The 27,762-nt window shown below is 66.6% G+C and overlaps 2 protein-coding genes and 1 long non-coding RNA gene across 13 annotated transcripts in view; 1 reads left to right on the forward strand and 2 right to left on the reverse strand.

Annotated features, from left to right (window-relative positions):
• Window positions 1-41: 41 nt before the first annotated feature.
• Window positions 42-1,611, reverse strand: LOC109493449. Its single transcript, XR_002147705.3, has 2 exons — window positions 982-1,611; window positions 42-449 (listed from the first exon to the last, which is right to left on the reverse strand). It is a non-coding gene; the product is annotated as an uncharacterized LOC109493449 (long non-coding RNA).
• Window positions 1,612-1,723: 112 nt separating this feature from the next.
• On the forward strand, window positions 1,724-4,072 carry GPX4 (glutathione peroxidase 4). Of its 4 annotated transcripts, none has more exons than XM_045042654.1 (7): window positions 1,724-1,881; window positions 2,744-2,838; window positions 2,923-3,067; window positions 3,230-3,381; window positions 3,450-3,504; window positions 3,685-3,744; window positions 3,822-4,072. In XM_045042654.1, the coding sequence occupies exons 1-7, from the start codon at window positions 1,798-1,800 to the stop codon at window positions 3,852-3,854; spliced, it is 624 nt and encodes a 207-aa protein (XP_044898589.1). In that variant the 5' UTR covers window positions 1,724-1,797; the 3' UTR covers window positions 3,855-4,072. The 4 variants fall into 4 exon arrangements, with proteins under 4 accessions (XP_044898589.1, XP_023098524.1, XP_044898580.1 ...); XM_023242756.2 differs by having other exon boundaries at window positions 3,480-3,504; XM_045042645.1 differs by lacking the exon at window positions 1,724-1,881 and adding an exon at window positions 2,243-2,476.
• Window positions 4,073-5,558: 1,486 nt separating this feature from the next.
• SBNO2 (strawberry notch homolog 2) overlaps window positions 5,559-27,762 on the reverse strand; it is a 51,215-nt gene continuing 29,011 nt past the window's right edge. For 3 of the 8 annotated variants that reach the window (XM_045042623.1, XM_045042616.1, XM_045042627.1), the window contains exons 5-32: window positions 22,581-22,742; window positions 20,237-20,320; window positions 19,886-19,982; window positions 19,406-19,560; window positions 19,192-19,325; window positions 19,022-19,112; window positions 18,799-18,942; window positions 16,465-16,582; window positions 16,125-16,230; window positions 15,566-15,719; window positions 14,549-14,725; window positions 13,951-14,048; window positions 13,207-13,289; window positions 11,958-12,149; window positions 11,541-11,710; window positions 10,845-10,976; window positions 10,226-10,361; window positions 10,029-10,141; window positions 9,847-9,918; window positions 9,658-9,766; window positions 9,369-9,443; window positions 8,977-9,159; window positions 8,013-8,107; window positions 7,837-7,929; window positions 7,572-7,703; window positions 7,269-7,345; window positions 6,844-7,042; window positions 5,559-6,773 (exon numbers count right to left, since the gene is read on the reverse strand). In XM_045042623.1, the coding sequence (XP_044898558.1) occupies window positions 6,084-6,773; window positions 6,844-7,042; window positions 7,269-7,345; window positions 7,572-7,703; window positions 7,837-7,929; window positions 8,013-8,107; window positions 8,977-9,159; window positions 9,369-9,443; window positions 9,658-9,766; window positions 9,847-9,918; window positions 10,029-10,141; window positions 10,226-10,361; window positions 10,845-10,976; window positions 11,541-11,710; window positions 11,958-12,149; window positions 13,207-13,289; window positions 13,951-14,048; window positions 14,549-14,725; window positions 15,566-15,719; window positions 16,125-16,230; window positions 16,465-16,582; window positions 18,799-18,942; window positions 19,022-19,112; window positions 19,192-19,325; window positions 19,406-19,560; window positions 19,886-19,982; window positions 20,237-20,320; window positions 22,581-22,742 (4,071 nt within the window). In that variant the 3' untranslated portion in view covers window positions 5,559-6,083. Of the gene's footprint in view, window positions 6,774-6,843; window positions 7,043-7,268; window positions 7,346-7,571; window positions 7,704-7,836; window positions 7,930-8,012; window positions 8,108-8,976; window positions 9,160-9,368; window positions 9,444-9,657; window positions 9,767-9,846; window positions 9,919-10,028; window positions 10,142-10,225; window positions 10,362-10,844; window positions 10,977-11,540; window positions 11,711-11,957; window positions 12,150-13,206; window positions 13,290-13,950; window positions 14,049-14,548; window positions 14,726-15,565; window positions 15,720-16,124; window positions 16,231-16,464; window positions 16,583-18,798; window positions 18,943-19,021; window positions 19,113-19,191; window positions 19,326-19,405; window positions 19,561-19,885; window positions 19,983-20,236; window positions 20,321-22,580; window positions 22,743-26,774; window positions 27,043-27,762 lie in introns of those variants that run through there. The other 5 variants (XM_045042632.1, XM_045042639.1, XM_045042628.1 and 2 more) reach the window with 5 other exon arrangements.

The raw sequence follows: 27,762 nt of genomic DNA on the forward strand, positions 1-27,762 counted from the left end.
GTTGTACATTTTAAATATCTTAAAAAAAAAGTGTGCACTTCAAAAGGGCTAAAATAGTGGATTTTATGTTATGTGAATTTTATCTCAATTAGAAAAACTTTCCACTTTGAAAAGGCCTCTCGCCAGTGGCCAGCTGAGCCCCCTCACTGGGGACACACAGGAACTGAGGCCACCACAGGGAAGCCTTCCTGGAGCCTTGAGACTTTCCCAAGACTCCACGGCCCCCTCTGTGAGACGGAGTGTCTCTGGCAGAAGCCGTGAAGCCCGGACGCCCCACCGGCAGCTCCGGCTGGCCTCCACATGGGTGGTTGTCTCCGCCTCTGGCCACCTCAGGACATGGGTGCTGTCAGCTCGCGCCACCTCTCTCCTCCTGCAGGGTGGGCACAAGGGCGTTGCCCCGAGCTGTTTTTCTGGCCCATCCTGCAATAACCAACAGCCTCGGGGGCCATCTGTATGACAAAGTTATAGGTCACAACTGCGGCAAAAGTGAAAACAGCAGTCTTCCCCCAGGGCCAGACCAGGCTCCTTCCCCAATGTGGCCGTGACACCCCGCGGTTCCAGGGAGGAAGCAATATGGGCGGCGCGCCGGGGTGGGGGTGGGGGGGTGCTCCTTCTTGAGAAGTGAGGCTGCCCAGGTGGGACTATGGGGGCTCTCTTCCAGGAGGTGACTCAGACAAGTGGGCCTCTGGTAGCCGCACTGGAGGGAGGAGGCCACGTGAAGGCCATTGTGCAAGACAGGACCTGGCCGTTGGAATGGGCTTCCTCATTTCATTGCACTTCTACCTCTAAGCGTAGCGCAAGGCCAAGGGCCCCAGCTCTGCCCTTTGGCAAGCCTGGGTGGGAGGGGGGTCTCATTGGCGCCCCCCAAGTGAACCAAGCCGAGAGTCCTACCCCCCCCACCCCCGTTTCTGCAGCAATGTTCACGGGAGGATCCGAGAAGGGGATAAGAAGTGCGCTGTAACACAAGATGAAAACACCCACTCGTCCACAGGTCAAAGTCCAGGCAGCGTTGGGAGTGGGGGCGGCCGGGCCGCTGAGGAATTCCTTGGCTCAATTCCCAAGAGCGGGCGGTTCTGTCTTCTGGACCGACTCGGCCAAATGCCCGAGCACGCCTGCACTGTGTGCAGACTACTCCCCTGGCGTGTGCCGCCGCTGCCCCGCACACACCTGCGCGTCCTCGAGGCCACAGGGGCCCGCTAACCGTCGCCTGGTTAGTGGCCCCGGGCTCACGCGCTGCTTGTAACGGCGGGCGCTCGCCGCTGGGTGGTCCCCGGCCTTCGCTGGGCCCACGGGCGGGGCGCCCCCGCAGCGACACCGCAGTCTTCAGTGAGCGGGAGTCTGACCCCGACTGACTTTACTTTTAAAAGAAAATCTCCAGTGTTCAAAGAGCTGGGCGATATTTCTGGGAGTTCGAGCCCCCCACCACGCGTTTCCAGTACTATCTCAAGTGGTCAGGCATCCCGCGGTGCCGAGGTCAACCAGCCGGATAACCGTCCTAAACTCGCCAACGCGCCGCGCCGCCTGCGCGGACCTCGCAGCCCTCCCCGCCGGCGAGCATGCGCACTCGCGCAGAGCCGCGGAGCCGCAGCCCAGCCCGGCCCGGCCCCGACCCCGCCCGCCCCTCACCCCGGCCTCCCATTGGCTGGTGTCACCACGCGTCCGCCCCGCCTGCGCGTACAACCAATGAGGGCTCTGTTGGGCGTGGCCTAGGGCGGGGAGGCCAGGCCCGCCGGCGCGCGTCCATTGGTTGGCTCGGCGAGGGGAGGAGTCGCTGCCTCCGGCGCCCCCGCCGCCGCGATGAACCTCAGCCGCCTGTGCCGCCTGCTGAAGCCGGCGCTACTGTGCGGAGCCCTGGCCGCACCCGGCCTGGCCGGCACCATGGTGAGCTGGGTACCGAAGGCGGGCCGACGGGCCGTTGGGCAGGCGCGCGGGGCCGCGGAGAACTCGGGCGGGGGGCGTTCGGGAGCAGGCCTGGGCAGGAGGGACCCCCGATGGGCGCCTCCAGGTTGCGTCGAGGGGGCTGGGGGGGCTTGGGCACCCTCGGCCGCTGGCGGCCCGGGCCGGGGCCCGGCGAACGGGAGGCGCCCGGTGGGCTGGAAACCCCGGGTCACGCGCCGCGGGGCGTCACCGCCCCTCCCCCGCCCCGTGCTCCCCTGGGCCCCGCGCGGTGGCGTCACAGACGGGCGGCCGGGCGCCCTGGCTACCGGCCCTTTGTCCCCCCGGCGCGGCCCTGGGGCACAGGCGCGGCCGGAAACGGTCCGGCATGGGCCGCACAGCCGCCGGCTCCCCGGGCCGCCGCGGGCAGCGGCGCCGGTTGCCGGGCAGGCGGCGGCGCCGAGTCCCCCCGCGGCGGAAGGCTGGGGCTTGCGGGCGCAAGAGGGCGCGCCCCCGACGGAAGGAGCCGCGTCTAGAGAGAGCGGGGCAGGCGGCGCTCGCAACCTGTGATAGCGGCTGTAGCGCCGATTCCCGGGATCCGGTGCGCGCGGGGCCCCCACACCCGACGCTGGAGCCACCTGGCGGGGTCCCAAACCCTCTTTGGGTCTCAGTGTCCTCTGTCAAATGCGCCCTGCCGCGCAAGCGGCGGGCGCCTTCGAGGAGGAGTCCTCAGTTTTTCCTTGTCTCGGGGACATGGTTTTCTTGGCGCGGATCCGCCTGGGAGTCCTTCCTCTGGGGACCCCGAGCTGGGCGATGGGCCAGGTGGCAGCGAGGTCCACAGGCCCCTCATGGTGCCCTTGCCTTACAGTGTGCCTCCCGAGACGACTGGCGCTGTGCTCAGTCCATGCACGAGTTCTCAGCCAAGGACATCGATGGACACATGGTTAACCTGGACAAGTACCGGTGGGTACATACCTGCCTGGTGGGAGAGGCAGGGGAAAAGGTCGATGGCCCTGACCTGGCCTGACTGCACCATCTCTCCTCCAGAGGCTTCGTGTGCATAGTCACCAACGTGGCCTCGCAATGAGGCAAAACGGAGGTAAACTATACTCAGCTTGTCGACCTGCACGCCAGATACGCTGAGTGTGGTTTACGGATCCTGGCCTTCCCTTGCAACCAGTTCGGGAGGCAGGTACGTACTTGGCCAGCTGTGTCCCTAGGTGTCCCTGTGTCGGGATGGTCGAGACTAGGGTGGGCGGGTGTGGGGAGGAGATCTGGGTCGGGCCTGTGGCTGCGGGGACCAGGGGGAGTCCAGGCTTGTCCTCACTCACCCCAATGCCCCTGCTTGCCCCAGGAACCAGGGAGTAACGCGGAGATCAAGGAGTTCGCTGCTGGCTATAATGTCAAGTTCGATATGTTCAGCAAGATCTGTGTGAACGGGGATGATGCCCACCCGCTGTGGAAGTGGATGAAAGTCCAGCCCAAGGGGAGGGGCATCTTGGGAAAGTGAGTGCAGGGCAAAGGAGGGGGCAGGGTGGTCCGCAGGGACCCCGGGGGGTCCGCAATCGCCACAGATTTCTCATGATCTCACATTTGTCTTCTAGTGCCATCAAATGGAACTTCACCAAGGTAAGAAGGGGGAAGGGGGGACAGGCTAGGACCGTGTCCAGGGCCAGCTCCTGCCCCTGGGTCCGTGTATTCAGCCACAGCTCAGTGCCCTGCCCAAAGGGACTCCAGCCCCAGCCCCAGGGGCCGCATTTCCCCCCCAGAGCTGCGGGGTCCCTGTTTTGACGCGGCCCCTTCCTGCAGTTCCTCATTGACAAGAATGGCTGCGTGGTGAAGCGGTACGGTCCCATGGAAGAGCCCCTGGTAGGTTCCTCTGCAGGGGCCCGCTGGGGGGTGGGGGCCAAGGAAGAGGCCAGCGCTGACCCCCTTTCCCCCCACAGGTGATCGAGAAGGACTTGCCCTGCTACCTCTAGCTCCACAAGGATGCGCCGCCCCTGCCCCTCGGAGCCTTCTACCCGGCACCCATGACGGTCTGCCTGAAAACCAGCCTGCTGGTGGGGCAGACCCGAGAACCCGGCGTGCACCCTCTGCCGGAGGAAGGTTCCTCGGCCCGGCTCGTGGCTCGGCGCCCCCCCCACCCCCCCACCCCCCCACCGCTAGTTATCTTGTGGGAATAAAACGTACAAATTGGCCTGCTGCAAGTTCCTGCCTCCCTGGGGTGGGTTTGGGGGGTGGGGGGGGAAGCCTTTTGCCCTGGGGGCCTTCTGGTTCAGGGGCAGGAGGGTGGTGTTAGCTCCCCAGGCTCTTGTGAGTCCAGGAGTTCTCTGGCTTCCTAGGGCTGCGTCTGCGCCCGCTAATCTTAGCAGCCCCGCCTGCTGGGCACAGGCTGATCCTGGGGGAGGTGATAGGAATTACTGGCTGTGACTCATCCAGGGTATTAGCCCGCTGCTCAGGGCCTGCCTGTGGCCGGTCTTCCCCAGTGCCTAGATGGGAGGCCAAGGGGGCTGGGGCCTTGTGGCTCTGCCCACTGGAGGGACTAGGCACGTGGGGTGGGCTGAGCATCAGGCCGAGCTGGTCTGGGCACAGAGCCGTGCCAGGCAGGGCCTATGCACTAGACAGGCCTCACTGTTGGACACTGAGCCAGGGCATCCAGGCCTGCCCACGGGGCCTCATCTGGTGCGGCCGTGGGGGTGTTATCTACAGTCCCCCGCCCCAGGAAGGGGTGGGAATAGCCTGAGGCCATCAGTCCTGCAGGCCAACGCTCATCCACGGTCTGGGGGGCCTGGGAGGCATGGTCACAGCTTCCTGCCTATAGCTGCCTGGGGCCATCCTGGCAAGGGCGTAGAGGATGGCACGGCTGGAGAGCAGTTGGGTCTGTCCTGTCCCTCCTCCCCACCCCCCCCCAGCCCCCACCAATTTCCAGTGAAGGTCAGCAGCAGAGAGATGGGGCTGGAGGGCTGCAGTAGCCAGGCTGAGAACCCCAGCCACCCTAGAGCTGCTTCCCCTGGGTCTCCCGGCTCCTCACCTGTCCACGTCCTGGCTGGTGGGAGACCCTTCTAACCTGAGGACCAGACCCGGGTGTGCTTCCGTGGCTTCCGGGAAGGGCCTGGCGTGCGTTCCTGCCTTCCCCAGGGCCCAGCTCTTGGCCCTCCTGTCCTGGGCTACCCCACCCACCTGAACCAACACCGTGAGGGAGCCTTGGGAATAAACCAGAGCAGGGACCGCAGCTGTGCACACCGGAGACTAGGGGAACTGCTCTGGAGAGCACCACCACCCTGAGCGTCCCGGGGTGTCGGCGGGGGGGGGGGTTGGGTCTCCCCGGCAGGCAGGAGGCAACCAGTGACTGGCCCAAGACACAGCAGGGCCGGCACGGGTTGGGCCAAGGCAGCTGGCCTGCCACGCTGGTGCCGGGAAGACACCGTAGACAACGGCCCCTTGTAGTGCGGGTCTGTCTCCTCAGCCCGGCCCTAGACCTCTACCCTGGCCTCGGCCTCCCGCGGGTCTGGGAGAGGAGTGGGCTGGTCTCACCCGCCTGGCTCCCTCCTCAGGCAACAGCCCCCTCGACCTCCTCTGAGTGGGGCCGCCGTGGGCATCCGCTAAACGTTCCTGGGGGAGACACACCGTGCCTTCCTCTCCCTGTGGTCTCTGCAGGCTGGAAAAGCAGACAATCTGGGAGGTAGTGAAAAGGCACATATATTTAAAAAAAGATCTCTTTACATATGTACACCTGCATTAATTATAAATACACATAGAAACCAGGGATCCGCCCACACCGCCAGCTCCATGGCAGGTTCTGGGGCCTGGGAGAGAGGGCGGGGCAATAACTTAGGGAGCAGAGAGAGTGGGGAAGAATTGCATATATTAATGGGGGTGGGGTCTGTCCCATGGAGTCCCCCAGAGAAGGCAGGGCCCTGAGCACCTGGGGTTTCCTGAGTTTCCAGCTCTTGGGGCCACCCGGTTTTGTGGATTTCAGGGGTTTCTGGTCAGACCAGGCCCTGAGGGTGGGTGGGGTGAGGTGGGATGGGGAGCTCCTGCCTAGGCCTGGAGGGCAGGAGAGGGCAGAGGCACGGGCAGAGTGTGCCCCTCACCCCCGGGCCCTGCCCAAGCCTGGACCCCGCGACATCCTGAGTGGGACCTGCGCTGCCTGGGAGGGCCCCGAAGGGCGGGCAGCATCTTGAGGGGTCTGCCCGGTAGGGAAGGCACTACAGTGGAGGCCTCCGGAAGCTGGGGGAGGGGGTGGGGTGGGGGGGGGGGCGCGGCAGCCCCTCCCCGGAAGTCAGCAGGGGGGCCCTGGGCCCCGGCTCACCACCCGCCCGCCACCCAGGCCGGCAGGAGAGAAGTTCGAGAGTTCGAGTCCACGGAGACGTGCGTATTGCAGATAAGTAAGTTTCCCCTCGGACGCCGGCTGTGGGCCGCTTGCCGGGCCTACGAGCTGGGAAAGGGGGGGCCGAACTGGATGACGCTCTGCCGCTCGGGCCCCCCGCTCCCCGCGGGCGCTCCGGCCGCCCCGGCGCCAGGCCCGGCGTTGAGGGAGCGCAGCATGTCCTCCAGCACCTCCTTGAAGTTGATGTCACGGCGCTGGTGTGCCAAGGCCGCGGCTGCGGCGTCGGCTGCGGAGTCCGGGGCGCCCAGGGGCAGGCCGCCGGGGGCCGGCACGGGGTCGGGGGGCGGGAAGGCAAAGGGCGGGGGCTGCGGGAAGGCCTGGGCCGGCGGGCTGTAGGTGAGGTCCAGGACCTCGCCGGGGCCGCAAGGCAGCTCGAGTGGGCGCAGGGCGGGCGGCGGCGGCGGCGCGGGGAGGCCCCGGCCCCGCGCGTGCTTGCGCTTGACGTCGTCGTCCATGAGCTGTAGCTCCTGCAGCACGCGGCGCACGCAGCCCTCGGGGATCTTGATGCCTGGGGGCCGGGGCGGGTCAGGGCCTCTGAAGCGGTGCCTGCTCCCGCCCGGCCCCTCTGGCGTGCCCACCTGCTCACCGACTTGCTTCTTCTGGTCCTTGGTCTTGAGGCGCACGATCTGCAGGTAGCTGCTGCTGGTGACGTCGGCCATGACGGCGGCGATGCGGCCCCACACGCGCAGCAGGGCCCCGCACAGCATGTAGTGGTGCCGCAGCCGCAGGCCCTGCACGCAGTCCTTGCCCTCCTGCACCAGCCGGCAGTGCCGGTTCCTGCGCCGGGGCGGGGGAGGGGAGGCTCGGATCCCACGGGCCCCACGCACCGTCCTGCTCGCCGCCTCCGAGCTCCCTGAACGCCCCGGACGCCCAACGCGGCCCTCCCTCCCTTTGCCCTGTGCCATTTGTAGGGACCCTCCTCGTACACGTGCTTTGCAGAGAGGCCAGGGCCAGGCCGTGCAAAGCTGTCGCGCCCGCGTCCCAGTCCGACCCCGGCCCTCACCATGCGGTGTGGCTGCAGTGCGTCAGCGAGAAGGCGTAGCTGTTCTCCCAGTGCTCCCTGGCCTCCTCCGCCGTCACCTGGGGACACACAGCCGCGTGAGCCACCCGCACGGGCTGACCGTCCACGATTCCCAGCGCACGAGCGGGAAGCTGAGGTCCACGGTGCCCCAGGCCTGCTCCTCCTGCACCGGCAGCCGGGTGAGCTGGGCACAGAGGGCTGGCCTGGGGACCTGCAGAAAGGGGAGCACGTGCGCCAGGGGGCACAGGCACCCCCCCCCCCCCCGGCCCGTCAGCCGGCGCCTACCCAGTGGAACTTCCGGCACAGGCTGTCGAAGGTCTCCAGCTGGCTCTGCCGGCCCACGTTAGGCTTGTACACCGTGAAGTGCTTGCCGCGGTTCTGCTCCGCCAGGAGGCAGCTGGGCTTGTTGTCCCGGACCTGGGCAGGGGTGCGCGGGAGGTGGGGAGGGGGGGGCGATGGTGCCTGCCCCTCCCTGCCCCTCCCCTCCCCCTCCCCATCGGCTGGGGTCCCGCCCCTGGGGACATGTTGGGGGCCCCCCCGAGCCACCCACCTTGTAGGAGAGGTAGAAGCCGTCGTGGGGGCCCGTCAGCTCCAGGGACTTGGCGTAAGCCTCGTCCCATTTCAGGCCGCGGTCCACGCTGATCTGCAAGAGCATGCGGGCTCAGAGCGGGGTGAGGGGTGCTGGGACCGGGCCTGCACGTGCTGGGCGGCTTAGCGCCCACTCACCTTATAGAAGACCACCTGCCCATCCTGTGGGTGCCCAGGGGCAAGGAACACCTGCTGGCTCTCCTCATAGATCTCATCGACGCCTGGAGCCAGGTCTGCAGAGAGGACGAGCAGGGGTGAGACCCTCCCATCTGGGGGCCACGAGGCTCCAGGCTCTGGGCTTTCGGGAGCCGTACGTCCCAAGTTCTCGGGGACACCCCAGAGATGTCCACTAGGAAGTGCAGTGGATGCTCCCCCGGCAGAGACGGCCCGGATGGCAAGTGGCCCCTCCCGGGGTGGCCTGGGGTCCAAGCCGCCTCCCCAGCCCCCACTGGACACTCACACTAGATGTGACTACAGACAACATGCCCCTCAGGGCCCCAGCTCTGCGAGGCTCTTGTGGGGATGGTTACATAGGAGTCAGCAAACTATACCTGCCACCGATTTTATGAATAAAGTTTTACTGGCACGTAGCCGTGACCACTCAGTTTCCCGTGGTCTGTGCTTTCACTACCACGGCCAAGTTGTACGCTCGGGCAGAGACTGGTCCTCGAAGCTGGAAATACAGACTCTGGTCTCTCTCAGGAGGGCTTGTGGCCCGCCCCCCCCCCCCCCCCGGCCCCTGCTGTGGGGTATCAGCCGTCAGGTTCCTTTGGCATGAGGAGAGCAAACGTGCCAGGCTCACCACCAGCACGTGGAGCATGTGGATACACCCCTCAGGCCTAAATAAAACCTTCTGGTCCTCAGGGAACAGCACTAGGCTGCAGCAGCCCCCCTCCCCGAGACGGAGTCTTCTTGGTGCCCCAAGTCCTGCCCCTCCAGGGCCCTCCCAGTTGCTCACCGTGCTGTGATCACCCCAGCACGGCCACAGTCCCTCCATTAGGAGGCTGGAGCAGGGACAGGGGCAACACCGTCAGGGCCATTTCGGGCTCTGGAGACCCCCACCCCCCACAGGCCCCCGCCCCGGGGAGGCCACAGCCCTCACCCAGGATGCCCATGTCGTATTTGCCCTCCTTCTTGTCCACATCGATGAGGTGGTCGAAGGTGTCGGAGAAATACTGGAACAGCGCGTTCTGCTTGTGCACCTCTAGCCCCAGGATGCGGTTCAGGAACTTGGTGATGGAGCAGTCTGGGGGGTGGGGGGTGCTCAGGAACTTGATGGAGCAGTCTGGGGGGGCGGGGGGTGCTCAGGAACTTGGTGATGGAGCAGTCTGGGGGGTGGGGGGGTGCTCAAGAACTTGATGGAGCAGTCGGTGGGGCAGGGGGGAGCTCAGGGCGTCGGGAGCCCCAGCAGGGCCCCGGGAGCTTTGCCTGGGAGGTGTGGGGGCCTTCCCATGGATTTGGGGGGGCGGGGGGGGCTCTGCGTGGAGGACTCACCCTTCTCCACATCCAGACAGCCAGACCGGGACTCACGCCCACCAATGCCAACTGACAGCAGGCCCTGCTTCATATCTGCAGAAGGGGGGGCCTCGAATGTCTTCTGCCCCGTGCCAGCCCTCCAGCCAGCCCGGGGTGCCCGCCCTGCCACCAGTGCCCCCTTGGTAAGCTTGTGCGGAAGGGGGGGGGGGTCTTTGGACACAAATCCAGTCTGCCAATGCCAGTGCTCCAGACTGCTCCGGGTCAAGCTGTCCCGCACCGCAGAGACCTTCACTCATCCCCAGCTCACCCCGGAAAAAGGCGGCATCTCCTCCGGGGTAGCCCTGGGGCAGCGGCACCTTGTTCTCAGTCTGGCTCAGGATGGTGGTGAGGACGCAGCTGAGGGCCCGGGCGCCGTACTGAGTGCAGAGAGGAGGGGCGTTAGGGGACCCTGGGCGTGGACACGTCCCCTCCTGCCCCCCTCCCCCTTCCCAGGTACCTTGTTCTCAAAGTTGTACTTGCTCAGGTCACGGGACTCAGTGGCGCGGCGGTCCCCATGGGTCAGAGCCCCCTGCCCCGGATGGGGAAGGCCGTCAGGGGCTGTCCGGCTCCTCCCGGCGCCGCCCTGCACCCCCCCCCCCCGCCCCCCTCCCCCGGGGGAGCCCGCCCAGCCCCGCTCACCAGGCTCTCCAGCCGCTTGGCGACGATGGACGCGAACCTTCGCTCCCCGGCCAGCTCGGAGATGAGGAAGACGTACTCGGGGGCAGAGACCTGGTTGGACCTGTGGGTCCGGCCTGAAGGCGGAGGAGGGCTCTCAGGGACCGTGGGGGGGGGGGGGTGGGCAACCCGGGGGCGGGGCAGCCCGGGGTGGGACTCACCGAACTGCTGGATGGCCCGGTCCGCGCTCCAGGGCAGCTCCAGTGTCATGTGGACCCGGCGTCGCTGGTTCTGGACGCGGCGGTCCGCTTGGAGGGAGATGCCAGAGCTGGAGGCCTCGGAGATGATGGCCACGAGCTGGGAGACACGGACGGGACAGTCGGAACCCTGCCTGCTCCTCTGTGCCTTGCGCGCCTCACGTGGGTCACTGGGACTCGTTTAAGGTGAGTACGGGAGGAGTAGGTGTGCGCCCGTGGGGGAGCCCACGTGGGCTCAGAACGGACCGTGGGCCACCCCTGGCCTGCCCTGGGTGGAGAGGAGCAGCCCACACTGAGTTCCAGTGGAGGGCCTCGCAGCGGCCCCTGGGCAGTGACAGACAGCAGCGTGACAGTGACTGGAGGCTGGGATGGCCAGGGAGGCCTGTGGGGGCCCCGCTCAGGCACTCGTGCACACACACAGGCCCAGCAGGGGCCGCGATGGGCTGTGGTCCTGGGGCCAGCCCCTCAGGAACTCTGCACCTCCCTGGTCACGCGGGGTCCCCACCCGCTCCCCCCACACGGGGGGCACCTGTTGACACAGCCCATCCCCTGCGCCCCCCGGGCCCCGGCCTCATGCCCCCACCTTCTCCCCACTCATGAAGCGCTCCTTCTCCCTGAGGTTCACATGGTCGATGGAGAGGCCTTGCTCTGCCCGAGACTCAAAGGCCACTGTCCCGTCGGGCCTGGACACCACACGGCCCTTCCTGCCAGTCATCTGGGGTGGGGGAGGGGGGAACAGCAGTCAGCCGGTGAGGCCGTCAGGGACTGGCCCCCGCATGCCTGTTTCCCTGGCCCCTTGCCTGGGTGCCCGGAGCTCCTGAGTGTGTGTGTGTGCTAGGGACGCTGTGGACCCTGGGCCAGGACAGCCTTGGTGCCAGGCCCGGGCCGCCCAGGGGCAGACAGCAGGATTTTCACTCCGTCCTACGTCTTCTATTATAAACCTGCTCCCTGGGGCAAAACCAGAGCCTGGGCTGTCACCACAGGGACATCCCAAGAAAGGGGACAGTTTGCAGGTGGGGAGGATAGGGAGGAGACACAGGGGGACAGGCCTGGGGACTAAGAGCACACGGGGGTGTGTGGGGAAGGTGGGTGCCAGGCCGGGCTGGGGAGCAGGGGGCAAGGCGACCGTGGCTGCGGGAGGGGAGTCCACCACCAGCCGGCCCGGCCTCCTGGGCTGCACACTGGATGCTGGACCTGGGGTCTTCCCAGCTCCAACCCCACGTCACGGTGCTGTGCGGGGACTCCGGGGTGGCCACGAGGGGGCCCCGTGGAAGCTCACCTCAGCCACGTGCTCGGGGCCCCCAAGCTGGTCGATGAGCTCGTCCAGAGTGTTGACGGGCAGCTCCCGGCCCAGCGCCCGCACCTTGGCCAGGAGGTCCTGCCTCAGCCGCTCCACACGCTCCAGGACACCGGGGCCGTGAGGGTCTCGCTGCAGGGGGCACAGGGGCCCTGCAGGGCCAGAGGTCAGGGGGTGCCGGCCAGCCCACCTGCCCACAGCCCCACTGGAAGCAGTGAAGGGGTCCCTGAGGAGTGGAGCACAGTCGCGTGCACGGGGGTGTAGGGGTCTGGAATGTTCTCTCACCCCGGACTGCTGGTGTGAACCCCCTCTGCCTCAGGCCAGGCGCATGGCCCTGATGGCTCTCTGAGCCCGACTCCCCTGTCTGTAAGGTGGCAAATGCTGGGCTGCGGGCCTCACCGCGGTCATCGGCCGGCAGCCCGATGGCGTCCAGAATGACTACGTCGTCATCCAGCACGGACTCGGGGGAGGAGTGGAAGTCACTGTCCAGGCCGGCATCTGACTCGGTGCTGCTGTCGTCACTGATCCGGATCACGCCTGCCACCTCGCACACCAGCCTGGGCGCCTTGGCCCCACGGCCCCGTGGCCGCCCTGCACAGGAGGAACCAGGCTCATGGAGGCCCGGCCCGCTCCTCCCTCCTGAGGGGCCCAGCTCACGGCGACGCCTCAGGAGGGGAAGGGGGCAGTCCAGGGCCACACCCACGTGCCGGGACCCGAGTGGCCTGAGCCTCTTGCTCCGTCCGGCTTTGGGCTGCTCTCCCGTGTCCTGCCGTCAGCCAGGACGTGGTGCAAAGCAGTTTTAACGTCCCTGTCTGACTTCCTGACGCTTCCGTTTACTCTTGGCTGGTGCCTGGGGAGGCCAGGTGCCTGACCTCACACGGCAACCCTGGTTGACTGGTTGGGTCGGCCAAAGGACGTACCCAGGTCCCGAGGGGACGGTGGTCTAGGCACCTTATGTACACTGCCATAGTCGGGGATGCCCCGCGTCTGGCCGTGTGACCTCAGCTGGGTTGCCTGGCCTCTCTGAGCCTCGCTTCCCACAGTGAGCTGATGCCCAGCCTCTGCTGGAAAGCGGCCCACGCAGGCACCGCCGGGAGGGTGACCTCCCTCCTGGGATGCGCTGCCTGAGCCCCATCGTGGCCCACGAGCTAGCACGGTGGGGGCGCCGGGCTGGTTTCCACCTAGGGAGCGCGAGGCCGAGAACCAGAATCTTAAGCTCCCCCATCCGAGGGCGACGCTGGGGGCCACAGGTGGCTGCTGCCCGAGGACGAGCTAGCCACGCCGTCCCGCGGAACCGGGGTTTGGTCTTTGGCCAACTGGGAGGCTGAAGAGAGGCCCTGCTGGGGTCTGCGTCTGCCGTGCAGCGAGTGCACCCTGGAGGCTGCCACCCACGGGGTTTCTCTCGGGAAGCTGTGCCGAGTGCCTCTGCACCTGCTATCCCCTGGACAAGTGGGTGGCGGTGGGGGGGGGGGGCGCCCAAGTTGGGCCTGCTCAGAGACAGAACCCTCCTGGCTCTGCAGCGAGCAGCAGAGGGGTCGATGCTCAGACAGGGGACAGTGGGGCAGAGGAATGAGCGAGTGAGGACGGGAGGGAGACCAGGGAGGATTTCGAGAGAGATCAGAGGCTGGGGGGTGTGGGGGGAGCTTACGTTTTCTCTTACTGCCAACTCCTCTCTCTCGCTTTCTTTTGGTTGAAGGAAAGTGCTTCTGAATTAGTGACAAAAAGACACCCCTAAAATCAAGAAGCGAAATTATTCCCAGTACAAGAGAAATCGCACCTGGAGTAGCTCTGGGGAGGGTGCCTGGGGTTTGGAGAAGGCAGGCAGGGGCGGGGAGGGAGGGTGTGAGGACTGGGGGGGGTGGGGGCAGGGAGGGAGGGTGTGGAGACTGCAGGGGTGCAGGGTGAGGGTAGGCCCAGGGCCACAGTTTCACTGTGAGGGCCTGGGCATGGGGTGGGGCCCTGAGTGGGGCTCCCTCCTCCAGCCATCAAGGGCTCTGTGTGCAGACTAACCACCTCTGAAGGGCCCTGGGCCCAGGAGGCTTTCCAGCCCTGGGAAGAGAGGCCTGCAGCTTTAGGATCCCCAAAGGCTAGTTCCTAAAACCTGCGCTGTCCTTGAAACAGTGCTGCAGCCATGTGGGGGATGGGCACCGGAAGCCTTGTTCCGAAATCCCAGGTCCCTGTGCTGGCACCCTCTGAGCCTTGGGGTCACCCGTGGCTCATCATCCCGGCCTGTCGTCTCTGAGGGCTGGGGCAGTGTCTGAGCAGATGCACACCTGGGTTCTCACGGCTGGGGTCACAGGGCACTGGCTGCCACGTAGGGAGAACGAAGGGTGGGGGCGCAAGGGGGGGGGGACCGTCCCCGCCCACCCTGGGGGCTTCGAACATCACTCACTCAGCGGCGGAGACAAAGCAATCGAGCTGCCCGTCCTTCTGGTCCAGCACCTCCCGGGTCCGAGCCTCACCCGTGGACTGCAGCCCGATGACCACACACTTGGGGAGTGGGGGGAGGTCGGGGGTGAGCTGGGCTCTGAGACTCCCACTGGCCCAGCCCAGGAGCGTGGCCCCAGAGGGGCCCACAGGGAAGCCCCTGGTCGTCAGAAACCAAGTTGGCCTCAGTTTCTTTCTCTTTCCGCCCCTGGTGTCCTGCTGGCTGCCAGGCCCCCAACACACCTGAGTCTACCCTGAGACTCCACACAGCCTCAGCCCTCCTGGACCCTCTCACTACCCTCTGCCCTGGCTCCTGCCAGCCCTGCCTGGACGTGGAAAACCGGGGGCCCGGCCATGCCTGTCACCTGCTTCAGGGGGGCTGGGTCAGGCAGGACTGGAACCTTCCAGGCCACACTCTGTCCTCACAGACTCGGCCCAGCCACACAAGAGTGCAGGGCTCCTGGTGTAACCGCAAAGCCCCAAGCCCTGCCCGGCTCTCGGGGCGACCAGGGAAGAGGGCCTCGCCGGCCCTGCCGACCTGGGCGCTGTGCCTGCCGGCTCACCTTGTCCCGGGCCAGCTCCTCCCGGGCCAGCTCCACCAGCCGGTGCACTTTGGCGGCCACACAGAGATACTTGAAGAAGCGCTGGTGGGCCGACCAGAACTGGCCCCACAGGGACTTGCGGGACTCCAGGCCAATCCAGTCGGCGGCCTGCTGGAACACGCCCAGGGCCTCGGCCCACTGCAAGGACACGCCCAGCTCAGCTCGAGGGGGCCCGGCCGCTCCCCGCCACCCGGCTCCCATCCCGGCTGGGATTCATCGCGGGGGGCGAGGGGGTGGTAAGCAGAGCAACACAGAGGTGCTGCTGGTACCAAACAGTAAGAAACGTTAGGAAACCAAAACGTGCGATTCCGGCGAGGCCACGGTGAGGACGGCAGGCTCCGCGCGGGAGGCGAGGAGACGCTGCTTCTGCTAAGGGGTGGGGACACCTGCAGTGACCGCCTTCTGCCAGCAGCCACTTGGCTCTTGACACTTCAGACCGGGGCGTCTCACCCAGGACCGTGCCTGGCGGCAACTGGGGCCGTCACGACTGGGGACCCCGTCGAGCGGGTGGGGCCGGGGATGCCGCCCCCCCTCCCTCAGTGCCTGGGACGCCCCAGAGAGAACGACCCCCACCCGCACCCCATGTCAGCAGTGCTGGCGGATGGGGCGGACGGCCCAAACTAGGTTTGAACTGTAGTTCAAATCATCAACACCGTCAGGGCTGACGCTCAGGGCTTGTCCCGGGTGGGCGAGATGGGACCGTGAGAACAGAGGAGCCCGTCCACGACACAGGAATGCCAACAAAGACGGGGCCACGCCACAGGCACGGAAACGTGGACGCCGAGAGCGGCCGTGAGCTCCGGGAACAACGAGGCCCCGTCATTACGGTCACAGGAGAACTGGCGGCAGGAGCGAGTCTCGACGGGCCAACTCCCCGTAGCACCCGCGAGGACAGATGCTGAAGGGACGGGAGCATAATTCCCACGGGACACGCACACTCGTGTCCGTGTGGTCACAGAGCCCGGCCACCCTGCTTACCAGCAGGGCCGCGCGGTTGTAGACGCGCTCGAAGGCTGGGGCCAGCGGGATCTCCTCGATGCGGAAGGTGACGCCGGAGAAGCTGAGCTGGCGCGCGATGTACATGCCGCTGACTTTCATGTCCATGGCCACGATCTCCATGGCGCCCACGCCCCTGCGGACAAGGACAGGGCCACCTGACCACATGCTGGGTCCCACGGAACAAGAGCGACTCGGGAAGGGGCTGATACCGGGAGCCGAGCCCTGGAGGGTGAGGAAGGGCCAAGCACACAGAGAGCGGAGGAGGCAGCACACGCAAAGGCCCTGTGCTCCCATCTGCCTGGGCCCGAGAGGCGTGGGGGGCGATGCAAGAAAAGCAGGAGTGAGGGGGGCTCCTTCTCCTGCAGTGATGATGGGCAGCAGGAGGCAGAAGAGTGAGTTTTAGGTCCCTCTGGTGGCTGGACGGGCACAGGCCAGGGTGTAGAGCAGACACACCCGACACTGGGCCCTGGGGCGTGAGAAGCAGCGCCCTCTGTGGGTCCCTCGCCAGCCCCGGTCTCGGGCAGGGAAGGGCACCCACCTCTTCTCGATGGCATGCAGAAACTCCTCGAAGGTTCGGAAGGGCGTGCCGTCCCCCCAGATGCCCAGGCGGCTCATGTAGATCATGTTCCGGGGCTCAGAGGCACCTGGGTTGGGGGAGCCGGCAAGGTCAGGGGCCTTGAACACCCGGGAATGACTCGAATGGAGGCCCGGGAACGGGGGGCCGGGAGGCTCACAGCCAGGGGTGCCGAGCGGGTGGAGGCAGATGGCAGAGGGAGCCCCGAACGGGTCTGGCATCTGCCTGGGGAGAGAAGCCCTGCCTCTGGACCAGGTGCTCCCAAGGCCCCCCGGGGCGCCCCCCCCCGCCCCTCCCCCCCCACCTGTGGCGCTGGCGTAGACCACCCTGGCCAGGGGCAGCTTGTTCTGCAGATCCAGGACCGCCTTGCCCATCTTCGTGGAGCTGGCATTCTTGGCTTTGTGACACTCGTCAAACACGATCTGGTGCGGGCAGGGGTCAAGGACTGTTCTGGGAGACAGGCAGCCCCGGGGACGCTGGCCGGATGCCCCAGGCCACCCCGTTCTGAAGGGGAGCTCGGCAAGGTGCCTGGGGGGTGCGGCCTCGGGGTGGGAGCCTGGGAATGTCACCGCCAGGGCTTGGGAAACAGCCTCAGGGCCCCCTCTCGACTGCCGAGGACGCGTGCCGGGTAGACGGTGCAGAGTCACACACAGACACTCATGCCAAGGAGCACGGCGAAACGGGGTCTCTGAGGAAGAGGGCTGGGCCGGGAGCAGGCAGGCATCCCAGCTGTGACGGGTCCCCTGGGGGGGGGGGGCGGGGTCTCTGCGTAACTTCTCACAGATCCTGGAGACGCTCTCGAAGCAGAGCACCTCTCGAAGCAGAGCACCGAGGAAGGTCTTTGTGTTTTAAGAGAGAAGGAACCAGTTACAGGCGAGGACGCGCGCCACCGAGGTGTTCCAAACACAAGACACGCTTCTCCTCACACACGCGCGCGGGCACGCACACGCCTCACGTGAAGCCCGCTTTACGCGGCTCTGCGGGAGCGACACTGGGAAACAGGAGCGTGGAGGTGAGCGCACAGCCTCCAGGTGGGCCGGCCGTCATTCGCCCCAGGCTGTGTGGGGCCTTCGCCCCAGGCTCTGCGAGCTGTCGCACGGCAAGCACAGCGCCCTCCGGTGCCGGTGCCGGTTCGGCACAAGAGACTCGCTCCATAGGACAGCTGGCATCTGACGGCGGTAAACTCGGGAGCTCGCCCATATAAGCGGGAAGGACACACGGGGCCGGTGTCCCTCTTCCTATCTGTGACCGGGACCAGGAGAGAGGAGGACTTTTGGAGAGTGCCGGGCGGCCCTGGGGCCGGTCACCCCACTTCTGGGAACGGGCCCAAGGAAAGTGAGAAGGGGTGATGGGGCACCCTGGCCGGGCCCAGTCACTCAGGGTTGTTTATGACCCAGAGAGAGAGGCCGGAAGCCGCCTCCAGGCCCCGGAGACGGGGCGGCACAGTACGTGATGTGCAGACATACCCAGGCTCAGGCAGGGAGGATGGGGACAGCCCTGGGGACAGCGCACAGGAAGATGAGCGCCCTTCGGTGGGGGCCAGGCCGGGCCCCCGAGCACCGTGAGGAGTGCCGAGCCCGCTGTGCGCACCACGGGGCAGACTCCCTGGCGGGGGAGGGGGTGGGGTGGGCTCAGGGGACCCTCCACAGGCGCCAGTGCAGAAATCCAGGCAAAACCGTGGCCCCCGCCCGGCACCTCACCAGGGGAGACAGGGGCGTGTGCTGGCGCCTGACGTGTGTGATTCAACGGCTCACACAGGACCCACAACAGACTGTCCTGCTCTTGTCTGTACGGGTCCCCCCATCGCTTTTCTATAGTTTGGGAGAAACACAAAACCAAGCTTTCTAAATTCCAAGGGAGAAGAGAAAGGTAGAAACTCCTCCAATCCATGAAGTTCCTGCCACAGTCGGGAAGGATCTGGAGCCAGTACTGGTACGGATACCCCTCAACTGACCAACCGGCCAGCAGAGCTCCTTGACCCCAGCAGCCTGGCTTTTGGCCCAGCTGTCCTCCAGCTGGCCCAGCCTGGCCTGCCCACCTGCATGGAGCCCACAACCGACTGGGAGGGAGAGGGTGAGGAAGAGGAGGAGGGGGGAGGGGGGAGAGAGAGGAAGAGGGGGGAGAGAGAAGAGAAGAGGAGGAGGGGGGAGGAGGAGGAGGCAGGAAGAGAAGGGGGAGGCAGAGGAAGAAGGAGGGAGGAGAGGAAGAGAAGGGGGAAGGCAAAGGAGGAGAGAGGAGGAGAAGGGTGAAGAGGAGGGGTGGAGGGAGGAGGGGAAGAGGAGGAGGGAGGAGGAGGGGGAGGATTTAGAGGAGGGGGGAGGAGGAGGAGAGGGAGGGAAGGGAGAGGAGGAGGGGGGCAGAGGAAGGAAGCGCCCTCTGCCCCATTCCTTGGCCACAGGCACCTTCCCGCCCTGGGGCCCCTTGGCGCCCCCGCGCCTGTGGTCTCGGTCCAGCTCGCCGGAGCCGGGACACCGCGGAGCCAGACCGCAAGAGGACAAGGGCGGGCACTGAGGGCGAGCGTCCTGCCAGGAATGCCTTCCAGCGGGTGGCGTGCTGGCATCCGGGACGGGAGGAGGGGAGGGAGGTCCCCCGTACTGCGCAGCCCCGCCCCCGCCCCGCCCCCTCTGGTTCAGGATACGACTCCGTCGAAGGCCTCCCCGCACCACTCCAAGATCTGGCGGATGCGCGTACGGTGCTGCCCGCCGGCCTGGCTCTCCCCGATCAGGGCGGAGTAGGTGGCAAAGAGGACGCCCTCTGAGGTAGTGTTGTCGCCGTACTTGATCTGGGGGAGAGAGGCGGGCATGGGGGTGCAGCCGGGCTCACTCCGGGACCCCGCCCGAGGAGGGGGCCACCCCACCCACCTTGCTCAGCGCGTGCACCGCGATGCCCGGGGCGTCGATGTCCCGAAGGTCGCGCTCCGCGTCATACTTGAGATCGTTGGAGACGCTGAACCTAGGGGTGAGGGCCGGTGGGTGCCATGGCGCCCCCTCCCCTCCCTGCCCACGTGCGCGGGGCTGGACGGCACACTCACCACAGTGACTTCTTCCGGCCCCGCAGGAAATTCTCCAGGATGATGCCAGCCACCGTGCGCCCCTTGCCGACGCCCGCACCGTCGCCAATGAGGAAGCCGGCCCGCTGCCCGCTGGGGAGCAGGACCTCGTGTTGCTGCGGGCCAAGGGATGGCGGTCAGGGCCTGGCAGGAGGCCCCCACGCGGGACGTGGGCCGGGTGGGAGACCGAGGTTACCTGGCAGGCGTAGGTGATGGCCTCCAGCTGCAGGGCAGACAGGGCCCCGCTGTCCGAGGCGGGCAGGGCAAGGGTGTAGGTGATGTCTGGCGGCGGGACGCTGGACAGCGTGCTAGTCTCCACCACGCGGTCAGGGTGCTGCTTCCCGATCTTGGCTGCGGAGGCAGGGCCGGGGGCAAGTCAGGAGTGTGGCCAGGGACAGGTCAGGGGCGTGGTCGGAGTCTCAGCGTTGGCTGCGGGGGGGGGGGGGGGGGGACCTATCCGTGCTTCACACAAAGGGGTGCGGGACAGATCCGTACAATCCTAAGCGGGGAGGAAGTGGGCTTTTCATGGTACGCTCTGTGCTGTCTCAGGCGCTGTGCCGAGCAGGGATTATAGAAGTGGCCCCAAGGCCAGCCCACAGCTCCCAAGTCTCTCCAGAAACCTGGAGCAGCCAGCACCCCCCACCCCTGCTGGGGTTTCGCAGGGCAGGGCACTCACATTTGGAGGGCACGTAGTCGGCGTAGGTCTCTGCGTGGCCCAGCTCGTCCCCCTCCTCCTCCTCTGCCTCCTCCTCCTCCTCAGGCTGACTTTGAGACTGAAGGTCGGTGCAGGAGCTGTGGTCAGGGCTGGATGGCCCTGTCCTGCCCAGCACGGCCGGCCTTCCCCCAAGGGGCAGCCAGGCCAGTGAACAAGAGGGGTGGGGAGTGGCCCACCCGCCCCCAGTGTGCTGCCTCCCAAGGGCCCATTTCCCCATCTGTAAAACGGGCAGATCTTGCTTCCAAAAGGCTGCCTCTGAGCGTTCTAGTCCCCACAAGAGGTGGGCAGGGCTGGGGAGAAGGCCTGGCTCACCTGGTAGCTGACGAGGAGCGGGGTGCTGGAGAGAGAGGACACGGGGTCCTCGACGCCCGTCCACGGCCCGTGGGGCAGGAGCAGCTGGAGGGGACAGTGGACATGAGCCTGCAGACAAGACGTTGGGGGGGGAAGCGCCTCCCCGAGCCCCCTGACCCGGTCTCCGGCGGGGGGGTACCACGTGGTCTTCCTGCCCCCTCCCTGCTGCCCGCCAGCTGGTTCGTTTGAGCAACAGGCTAGAATTCCCATCACACAGATAAACAGAGCAAGGACACGTCCCACGTCCCCAACCGCAGTCACACCCGGCAGAGACTGAGCACCTGAGTCTGGTCCAAGGGAACCAAGAACCTGATAGGCAAAGCTGTGCCTGGGTGGGGGTCCATCAGCCATGGGGGCATGAAGCCCACCTGGGATTAGGACTCATGTGGTGTCCGGGGAGCCTGGGTGGCTCAGTCGGTTGAGCAGCCGACTCTCGATTTCGGCTCAGGTCGCGGTCGCACTTCACGAGTGCCAGCGCCGCATCAGGATCTGGCTGAGAGCTCAGAGTCTGCTTGGGATTCTCTCTCCTCCTCTCTGCCCCTCCCCCAACCCCACTCGCGCTCTCTCCCTCTCGAAAATAAACTTAAAAAAAAAAAGAATTGAGCCCACAGATTCAGAGCAAATTCAGCTCTGGGCAGATCCAGCCCACAAATTCAGAGCCCACAGATGGGCCAGGACGGGAGACCCAAATGCTCTAGGGCCATGTCGCACCTGGCCCTTGACTTGCCCACCCTCAGGGAGTGGTTACGCCCATGTCTGAACAGTCACAAAGAGCCTGGGTGGGGTGACTTCTCGGCCCCCAGGACACACAGTGAGGACACAGCACGGTCCAGACCAGGGTCCATGCAATTCCAAAACATGCTCACCGTTAAAATAAAAACATGACAATCACGTGGCCACCCTAAGGACAGGTGAGGAACAGGATGGAACTGAAGAAATCCCTTCCAGACCCCGTCTCCCCTGGGACTCCCACCACCCCAAGGTCAGTGACTGTGAGTGCCAGGTGCCCATTCCTGAGCACACACGGAGCTCGGGTGTCCTTTGCGGTCTCCGGGATGGCACGGGCCCCAAGGCATTTGGTCCCACGACACCCCACCTGATTTTTACAACCCCCCGCTGTTTTGAAAGAAGAAAATGTAGCGAGAGCAAGATGCTAGCAGGCCGGGAACCTTTCCTCAACCCCCAGTCCCCTTCTTCTCGACGAACAAAAACAAACAGCCTGGCCCGGGTTCCTGGAAGGCTGAGTCAGGCCGGCGGGCTGGCAAGCGGCGGGGTGTGGGTGCTGGCGCGCCCTGCCGTCCGCTCCAAGCCACCGTGCCTCGCGTTCCCCACCGGGAGCAGCGGGCTGCTGGGAGGGCCTTTGGCCCGGACGCAGGAGGGGGCCGGGGTCGCCACCGTGGCTGTCCAGGGCAGGGACCGCGCCAGGCTGCCTCGAGCACTTCCCGTCCCTCTGCTGGCCCCACGCCGGGCCCCAGACTTCCCAGGCCCGGCTCTTCTGCGTCTGGGCCGTGGACGCTGCCCGAGGAACAGCAAAGTGGCCGGGCGGGCATCGGGTCCAGTACTGTGCACCACCTGGCAGGGCTCCCCGGGCTCCACCCGGCTGGCTCTGGGTGGAAGGGGCTGCTCCCCCTCGGACACGCGTGGCCCCCATCCGTGTCTCCGATGCCGCCCGTCAGCCCCGAATGAGGGTTCTGGCCCCCGAAAGCTAGAGGCTTCTCTCCCAGCAGACAACCCTAAGAGGCCTGGATGGGCGAGGGCTCCCCAAGCCCGGCATCAGCCCCGGTCTTCCTCACCGATGTGCCTGCTGCCCCGGTCCTGGGAACGAGCCGGAGTCTGGGCCTGGCGCACGCGGAGACCCTGCTCGCCTCTGGCGACTCCTGCCCGGCCTCGTCTTCCCCGCCCCCACCCGTGTCCCGAGGAAGCAGCTTCACAGACGCCAACCCAGCGCTCTACCCCCTGCAGAAGGCTGGCCGGGGGCACCCCCTCCGGTGCCTCCAGCCACTGCCCAAGGTCCTGGGCGCAGAAGCGCCAGGGTGAGAAGCAGCAGCGTTAGAAGCTGCTTGCTGCTCACCTCCTGGGGAAGCCCGCGTCCCCAGCAGGGCAGAGTGTGGGCGCTGAGCCAGGGGAGGTAGCGAGGTTGGTGCCTGACCGCCACGGGACCTTTCACAGAAGGTCCCGCCCCAGTCCGTACGTTTTCCGGGCTGTGCGGGAGACACGAGGACGCCTGACCTGTGACCTCACTGCCGTCTGTGAACAACCCGGACCCGCCCCCGGCCCGCGGACGGGGCCCTCAGAGGGCGCTGACCTTGTCCTGGGCGGAGGGGCCGGTGCTCACATCCCAGATGGTGGGCACCTGGCTGAGGCTGTCAGCCGGCAGGAAGTCGGGCGTGTCCGCGATGTCTGAGAGGGAGTCCACGGACGAGGAGAAGATGGAGGCGTTGGAGAGGTCGTCGAGGTACGTGGAGTCCTGTGGGACGGGCAGGATGAGAAGCGGCCGGGGCCGGGGCAGCCACACAGCGGACACGCCTGCTGCCAGCAGCAGCCAGGCGCCCACCCCCGCCGCCCCGCGGGCAGTGCCCGAACGCACGACGCTCGGGGAGGGAACCGGACACGAGAGGCCACGCGGGGTGTGGGTCCGCGTCTGGGAAACGTCCAGAACGGACTCGTCCACGGACGGGAAGGGGGCTCATGGGGACGGGGGAGGGGCTGAAGGGGTGGAGGCGACGGCTGATGGGGACGGGGTTGCGTTTGGGGAGACGGAACGTTCTGGAATTAGGTGACACTGGGCACATGTGACACCAGCGCACGGATGTCAGAACACAGAGAGCCCCACGCCTTCCAGGAGGTGGCGTGCTGTACACGGTACGCACAATTCAGAAACCTAAATTTAGAGAAAATCGGACGCAGTGCGGGGTGTTCCCACGTCGCCCTCCCTCCCACCCCTGGTCCACAGGCACTGAGAACCTGTGTGTACCCGGTTTGCACCGGATACCAAGGACACTCGGAGACCAGCCCCCAAGGGCTCCTGGGCCCGCCTGGAGTGAGCCCCCCAGCCCGAGACCCCCATAGCGCCCTGCTGGGTTCTGGTGTTCATACCACTAGCCACCAGGAGGGGGCAGTAGGTGTCCACACTTTTGGACACAGGGACACTGGGTGCCTGAAGCTGGGGAGGGGCAGGCCTCCTTCCCCATCCCTGAGGCCCTGCAGGCCCGGGTCAGGGGGTGGGGGCACAGCCTTCAGCCGACTCCTCATGGGGAGGGAGTCCCACAGCCCCGCCCAGACGAGGCCCTTCCAGCCGGACCTCCACAACAGAGGACCAGATCACGCTGACATCTCAGGTCAGTCAGTGGGGGCATTTTGTGAGCAGGGCAGAGGCCAGTGGGGTTGGATGAGGCCGCATGTAGGAGCAACGGAGTCCCCAGGCCCTGTGCACCGTCTGTGTGTCTCGGGCTGTCGGGGCCACTGGAAGGCCAGGGCCAGCTGGGTAGGATGCCAGCGCATAGGCACGGGGGGATGGCGAGGCAGACAGGCAGGGCTGGCCAGCGGGTGTCTTGGGCTCTGGGGATGAAGGGGATGTGGTGGGCCTGGAGCCCGCCTGTATGCAGCTGGCTCGGCCTCCAAGACCACAGTTGAACTGGCTTCTGGGGGTGGAGGTGGCATCCTTGCAGCCCCCAGATCGCTGAGAACAGGCCCCTGGTCTCGGCTGGTGCTCCTGCCCCACTCCATCTGTGAGGGCTGTTTCTGGAGCTCCCCTCCCATTGATCTGTGTTGGCGTCAGATCCCCATTCCTGGGTGGGGGGGTGTCTCTAAGTGATAACGTCCAGCTCGCTCCGATGCCAGAGCACACACAGCCCCAGGACTGTGCAGGCTCCGGCCCGTTGTGCCCTCGGGAGGGGGTGGGCACGGAGGGGGTCAGGCCCCCCTGAGGGAGACTAAATGCAGGAGACTCTCTACCAGGTGGGGCTGGTCCCAGAGCCAGGCTGGGACTCAGGACCTGTGCTGCAAAGACCACCCGTGCCCACGTCAGCTGGTGTGCCTTGACTGGATGCCACCCCGAGGCGCCCTGGTGGCAGATAGCATATGGGAAGCCAGAGGGACTGCCACTCGCTCCCGCCCCTCAGCGGCACCAAGCCCAGACCCGTGGGAGGCGGACCCCGGTAGGACCTGCCAGCCTGGGCGAGTCCCGGCGAGGAGGCAGACAGCGGCTGGCAAGACCAGCTCAGGCAGGTGGTGGCCCAGGGAAGGTCTGCAAAAGTCCGCAGCGCTGGGCTGCAAAAGTGCGCAGAAGCAGGGAACACCATGCTCACAGTGGGAAAAGGCACACCCGACACTTGGGACGCCCATCACCCTCACGTGAGAGCCCAGTAGCTCACCAGGCCATAGCAGCCATCTGTGGGTTGGGGGAGGGCTCAGGTGGCAGCGTGGGGTCTGGCCTGGCTGACCATGAGGACTGCTCTCTGCCCACCAGGACCTCCTCTGGACTCTGCCCCATCCCGGGGCAGCTGGGGTCAGAGGTGACCGAGCCCGAGTCTGGCAGATAACGCCAGGAGAGGCTGGGCCACAGAAGCTGGCCGCCCGCTCCCTATGAAACAGCATGGAGCATGGACCCCTGCAGGCTGCCTGGGGTGGGGGCTGGGTAGGGGTGGGGGTTGCTGTGTGTCCTGGCTAAAATCTCTCTGGGACCACATCTGAGGGTGGCCTTCCCAGAGGGCGCCAACCAAGCCTGGTCAGAGTGACAACAGCCCCTGAGCCCATGAAGCTGGCAGCCCCAAGGGGCCCTGAGGGGTGGCCCTGCTTCCTAAAGGGAAAACGGTCACCAGCAGTAGGATGGGCAGGTGGGGAGGAGCCCCGATGAGGTGGGTGCTCAGGGGGACCACAGCCCTGCATGGGCTGCACACGGCGACCCCTGCCCACAAGGACCGTGTGGAGCCCGACCGGCACACCCGGCCGGAGACCAAGGTCAACGCCAGCAGTGAGGAACCTCGTGGGCAGCGGGGGCCCCAGGTGTGACGGCATGAGCCAGACACTTCGCTCAGGGCCATCGTGGGACGAACCCGGGGGGGTGGGGAGGGGAGGGGACATCCTGCAGGAAGCCTGTCCAGTCCTCCTCCTGACCGCCTGCCCGGGGCATCCACCGGAGAAGAGGTGGAGAAAGCGTCTCAGCCCAGTGGGGGCTAAGGAGAGTGAGAACCCGATTCACGCGGTGTCCCGATGGGGTCGGGGACAGAACGAGGACACGGGAGGCCGAGGGATCTTTGGTCGATAATAATGTATGGGCGCCTGCCTGTCCCACCGACAGACGCATCGTGCTGAGGTGCGGTGTGAACAGGGGCCGGGGCGTGGGAACCGCGCTACCTTCAGTGACTGTGCGCGTCACGCTGCTCCAAGACAAAAGGTGTTTAACGAGCGGGGATGGGGGCGCCTGGGTGGCTCAGTCAACTGAGCCAGCGACTCCTGATTTTGGCTCAGGTTGTGATCCCAGGATCCCCACAGAGCGAGTGAGTGAGTGAGCCCACTGTTGGGCTTAGAGCTGGGCGTGGAGACTGCTCCCGAACTCCCTCTCCCTCTGCCCCCTCTCCCCTGCTCATCCTCACTCACCCTCTCTTAAAAAACAAAAACAAAAACAAAAACAAAAAAACGGTGGGGATGCTGCCCTCGGCAGCCCTCACCTTGATTCTTGGGCCAAAGGGAGGCTGGGCCTCAAAGCGGGTCACCAAGAGTCCCTCCCAGCTCCACTCCCTATAAGGAGTTGGCGGCAGGATGGGGCAGGAGCTGACCCCACCCAGGGGCGGCTCACCCAGCAGCCCCCCTGTCGGGACCTGAAGCCCAGCAGCCACCAAGCAGACCTCCAAGACCAGCCAAATCCAAACGAACCCTCTGTGGGCGCCCCGCAAAGCGCCTGCCCCTCAGATCCCAGGCTCCCACCTGGCCCCATCTGCTGTTTCAGTGGGGCGGGAGCAAGCTGGTCACCCTGACAGTTTTGGGGGTCACCTGCTGTGGTTACTGTCTCGCAGCGTTTTGGGGTTCCCCGCACCAGGCGAAGACCTGGCGGGACCCGGGGGAGCTGCCAAATAGTGGCCCCGCTCTGGCCACAGACCGGTGGGTGGGGACAGGATGGCCCCCACCCCAGACCTGCTCTGGGCCTTCCCTGGGGCGAGGGGGGGGGGTTGCTGCACACACTCAGACCCCAGGAATGCCCTGCAGAGACAGGCTCTGTCACGCGGGCCCCGGGGAGGGGCTGGACCCCTTCCCGGAGCCCTGGGGGGCCGGGGCGCTCCTACCTGGCCAATCGGAGCCCGAGCGGACGGCACTCCGCCAGCTCTGTCCCGGGGCACCCCAGACGCTGTCAAGGTCGGGCGCTGAGCCCTGGGGGGCGGCCGGGCGCAGCCCGGAAGGTGCCGGCCGCGCACCTGCGCGCCCCGGGCCCCGCGGCCCCGCTGCGAGGACGCGGGCGGCCGCCTTCCCCGCCCGGAGCCCCGCGGGCGGCGCGGAGGGTTACCTTGTTGAGAGCCGCGAGGTGCAGCCAGAGCCGCAGCTGGGACATGGCGCGGCCGCGGCGGGTCCCGGGAAGGCGGCGGGCGGCTCCCTCCGGACCGCGGCCGCCCGGCCGCTCTCAGCCCGGCTGCATTTGCATGTTGGTTTAGTCACCGCCAGCGCCGACTTCCCCTAAGGCGGCTGACTTTCAGGAAATGATGGCCGCCTGGGAAGTCAGGGTGATTACTGGCAGAGCGAGAATTCCTGTACTGGGCGGAATCTAGCCACAGACCTCTCGGCGGGGCCGGGCCCCCGCCCGCCGGCTCGCACCCTGCCGCCCCGGCGCCCCCCACCGCCCACCCCGCCGGGGGGGGGGGGGGGGAGGGAGGGACGGGGGAACGCGGGGGGCCCCTCCCGGCCGGCCCGCCTCGGTTTCCCCAGACCGCAGGGTGGCCGGTCCGGCGCCCTAAGGCCCGGCCGGTGCCTTCATGCCCCCTCCGGGCAGCTCCCGGGCTTGGACAGGGGCCTTCGCCAGCTGCCCCCAAGCACCCGGCGGCCGTCTCCACCGCCTCCCTGGGCTCACACCCCCCAGCCCCGGGCCCTCGCTCACGCTACCGCCTCACCTGGAGTGTGTGCGTCCCCCTCGGGAACCCGGCCCCCACCGTGCTCCTTCTCCTGGAACTTTGCCAAGGGGTATGGCTGCCCCTGACACCCCCATTCTTTCCTCTCCGGGCCTGCGCCTGCACCCCTCGACCCCGCACAGAGGGTGGGACACGGGCAGGGCTTGCAGGCAGGGGGTGTGAGACCCCTGGCATACCCTGTGGGGTCAGGTGTCCTCTTCCCCGGGAAACAACTGTTGCTTTTAGAAAACCTACTTTGGGGGCGCCTGGGTGGCTCAGTCGGTTGAGCCTCCGACTTCGGCTCAGGTCATGATCTCGTGGTTCGTGGGTTCGAGCCCCGCGTCCGGCTCTGTGCTGACAGCTCGGGGACTGGAGCCTGCTTCGGGTTCTGTG

This window comes from Felis catus, chromosome A2 (genome assembly GCF_018350175.1).
Source record: "Felis catus isolate Fca126 chromosome A2, F.catus_Fca126_mat1.0, whole genome shotgun sequence".
Lineage (NCBI taxonomy): Eukaryota > Metazoa > Chordata > Mammalia > Carnivora > Felidae > Felis > Felis catus.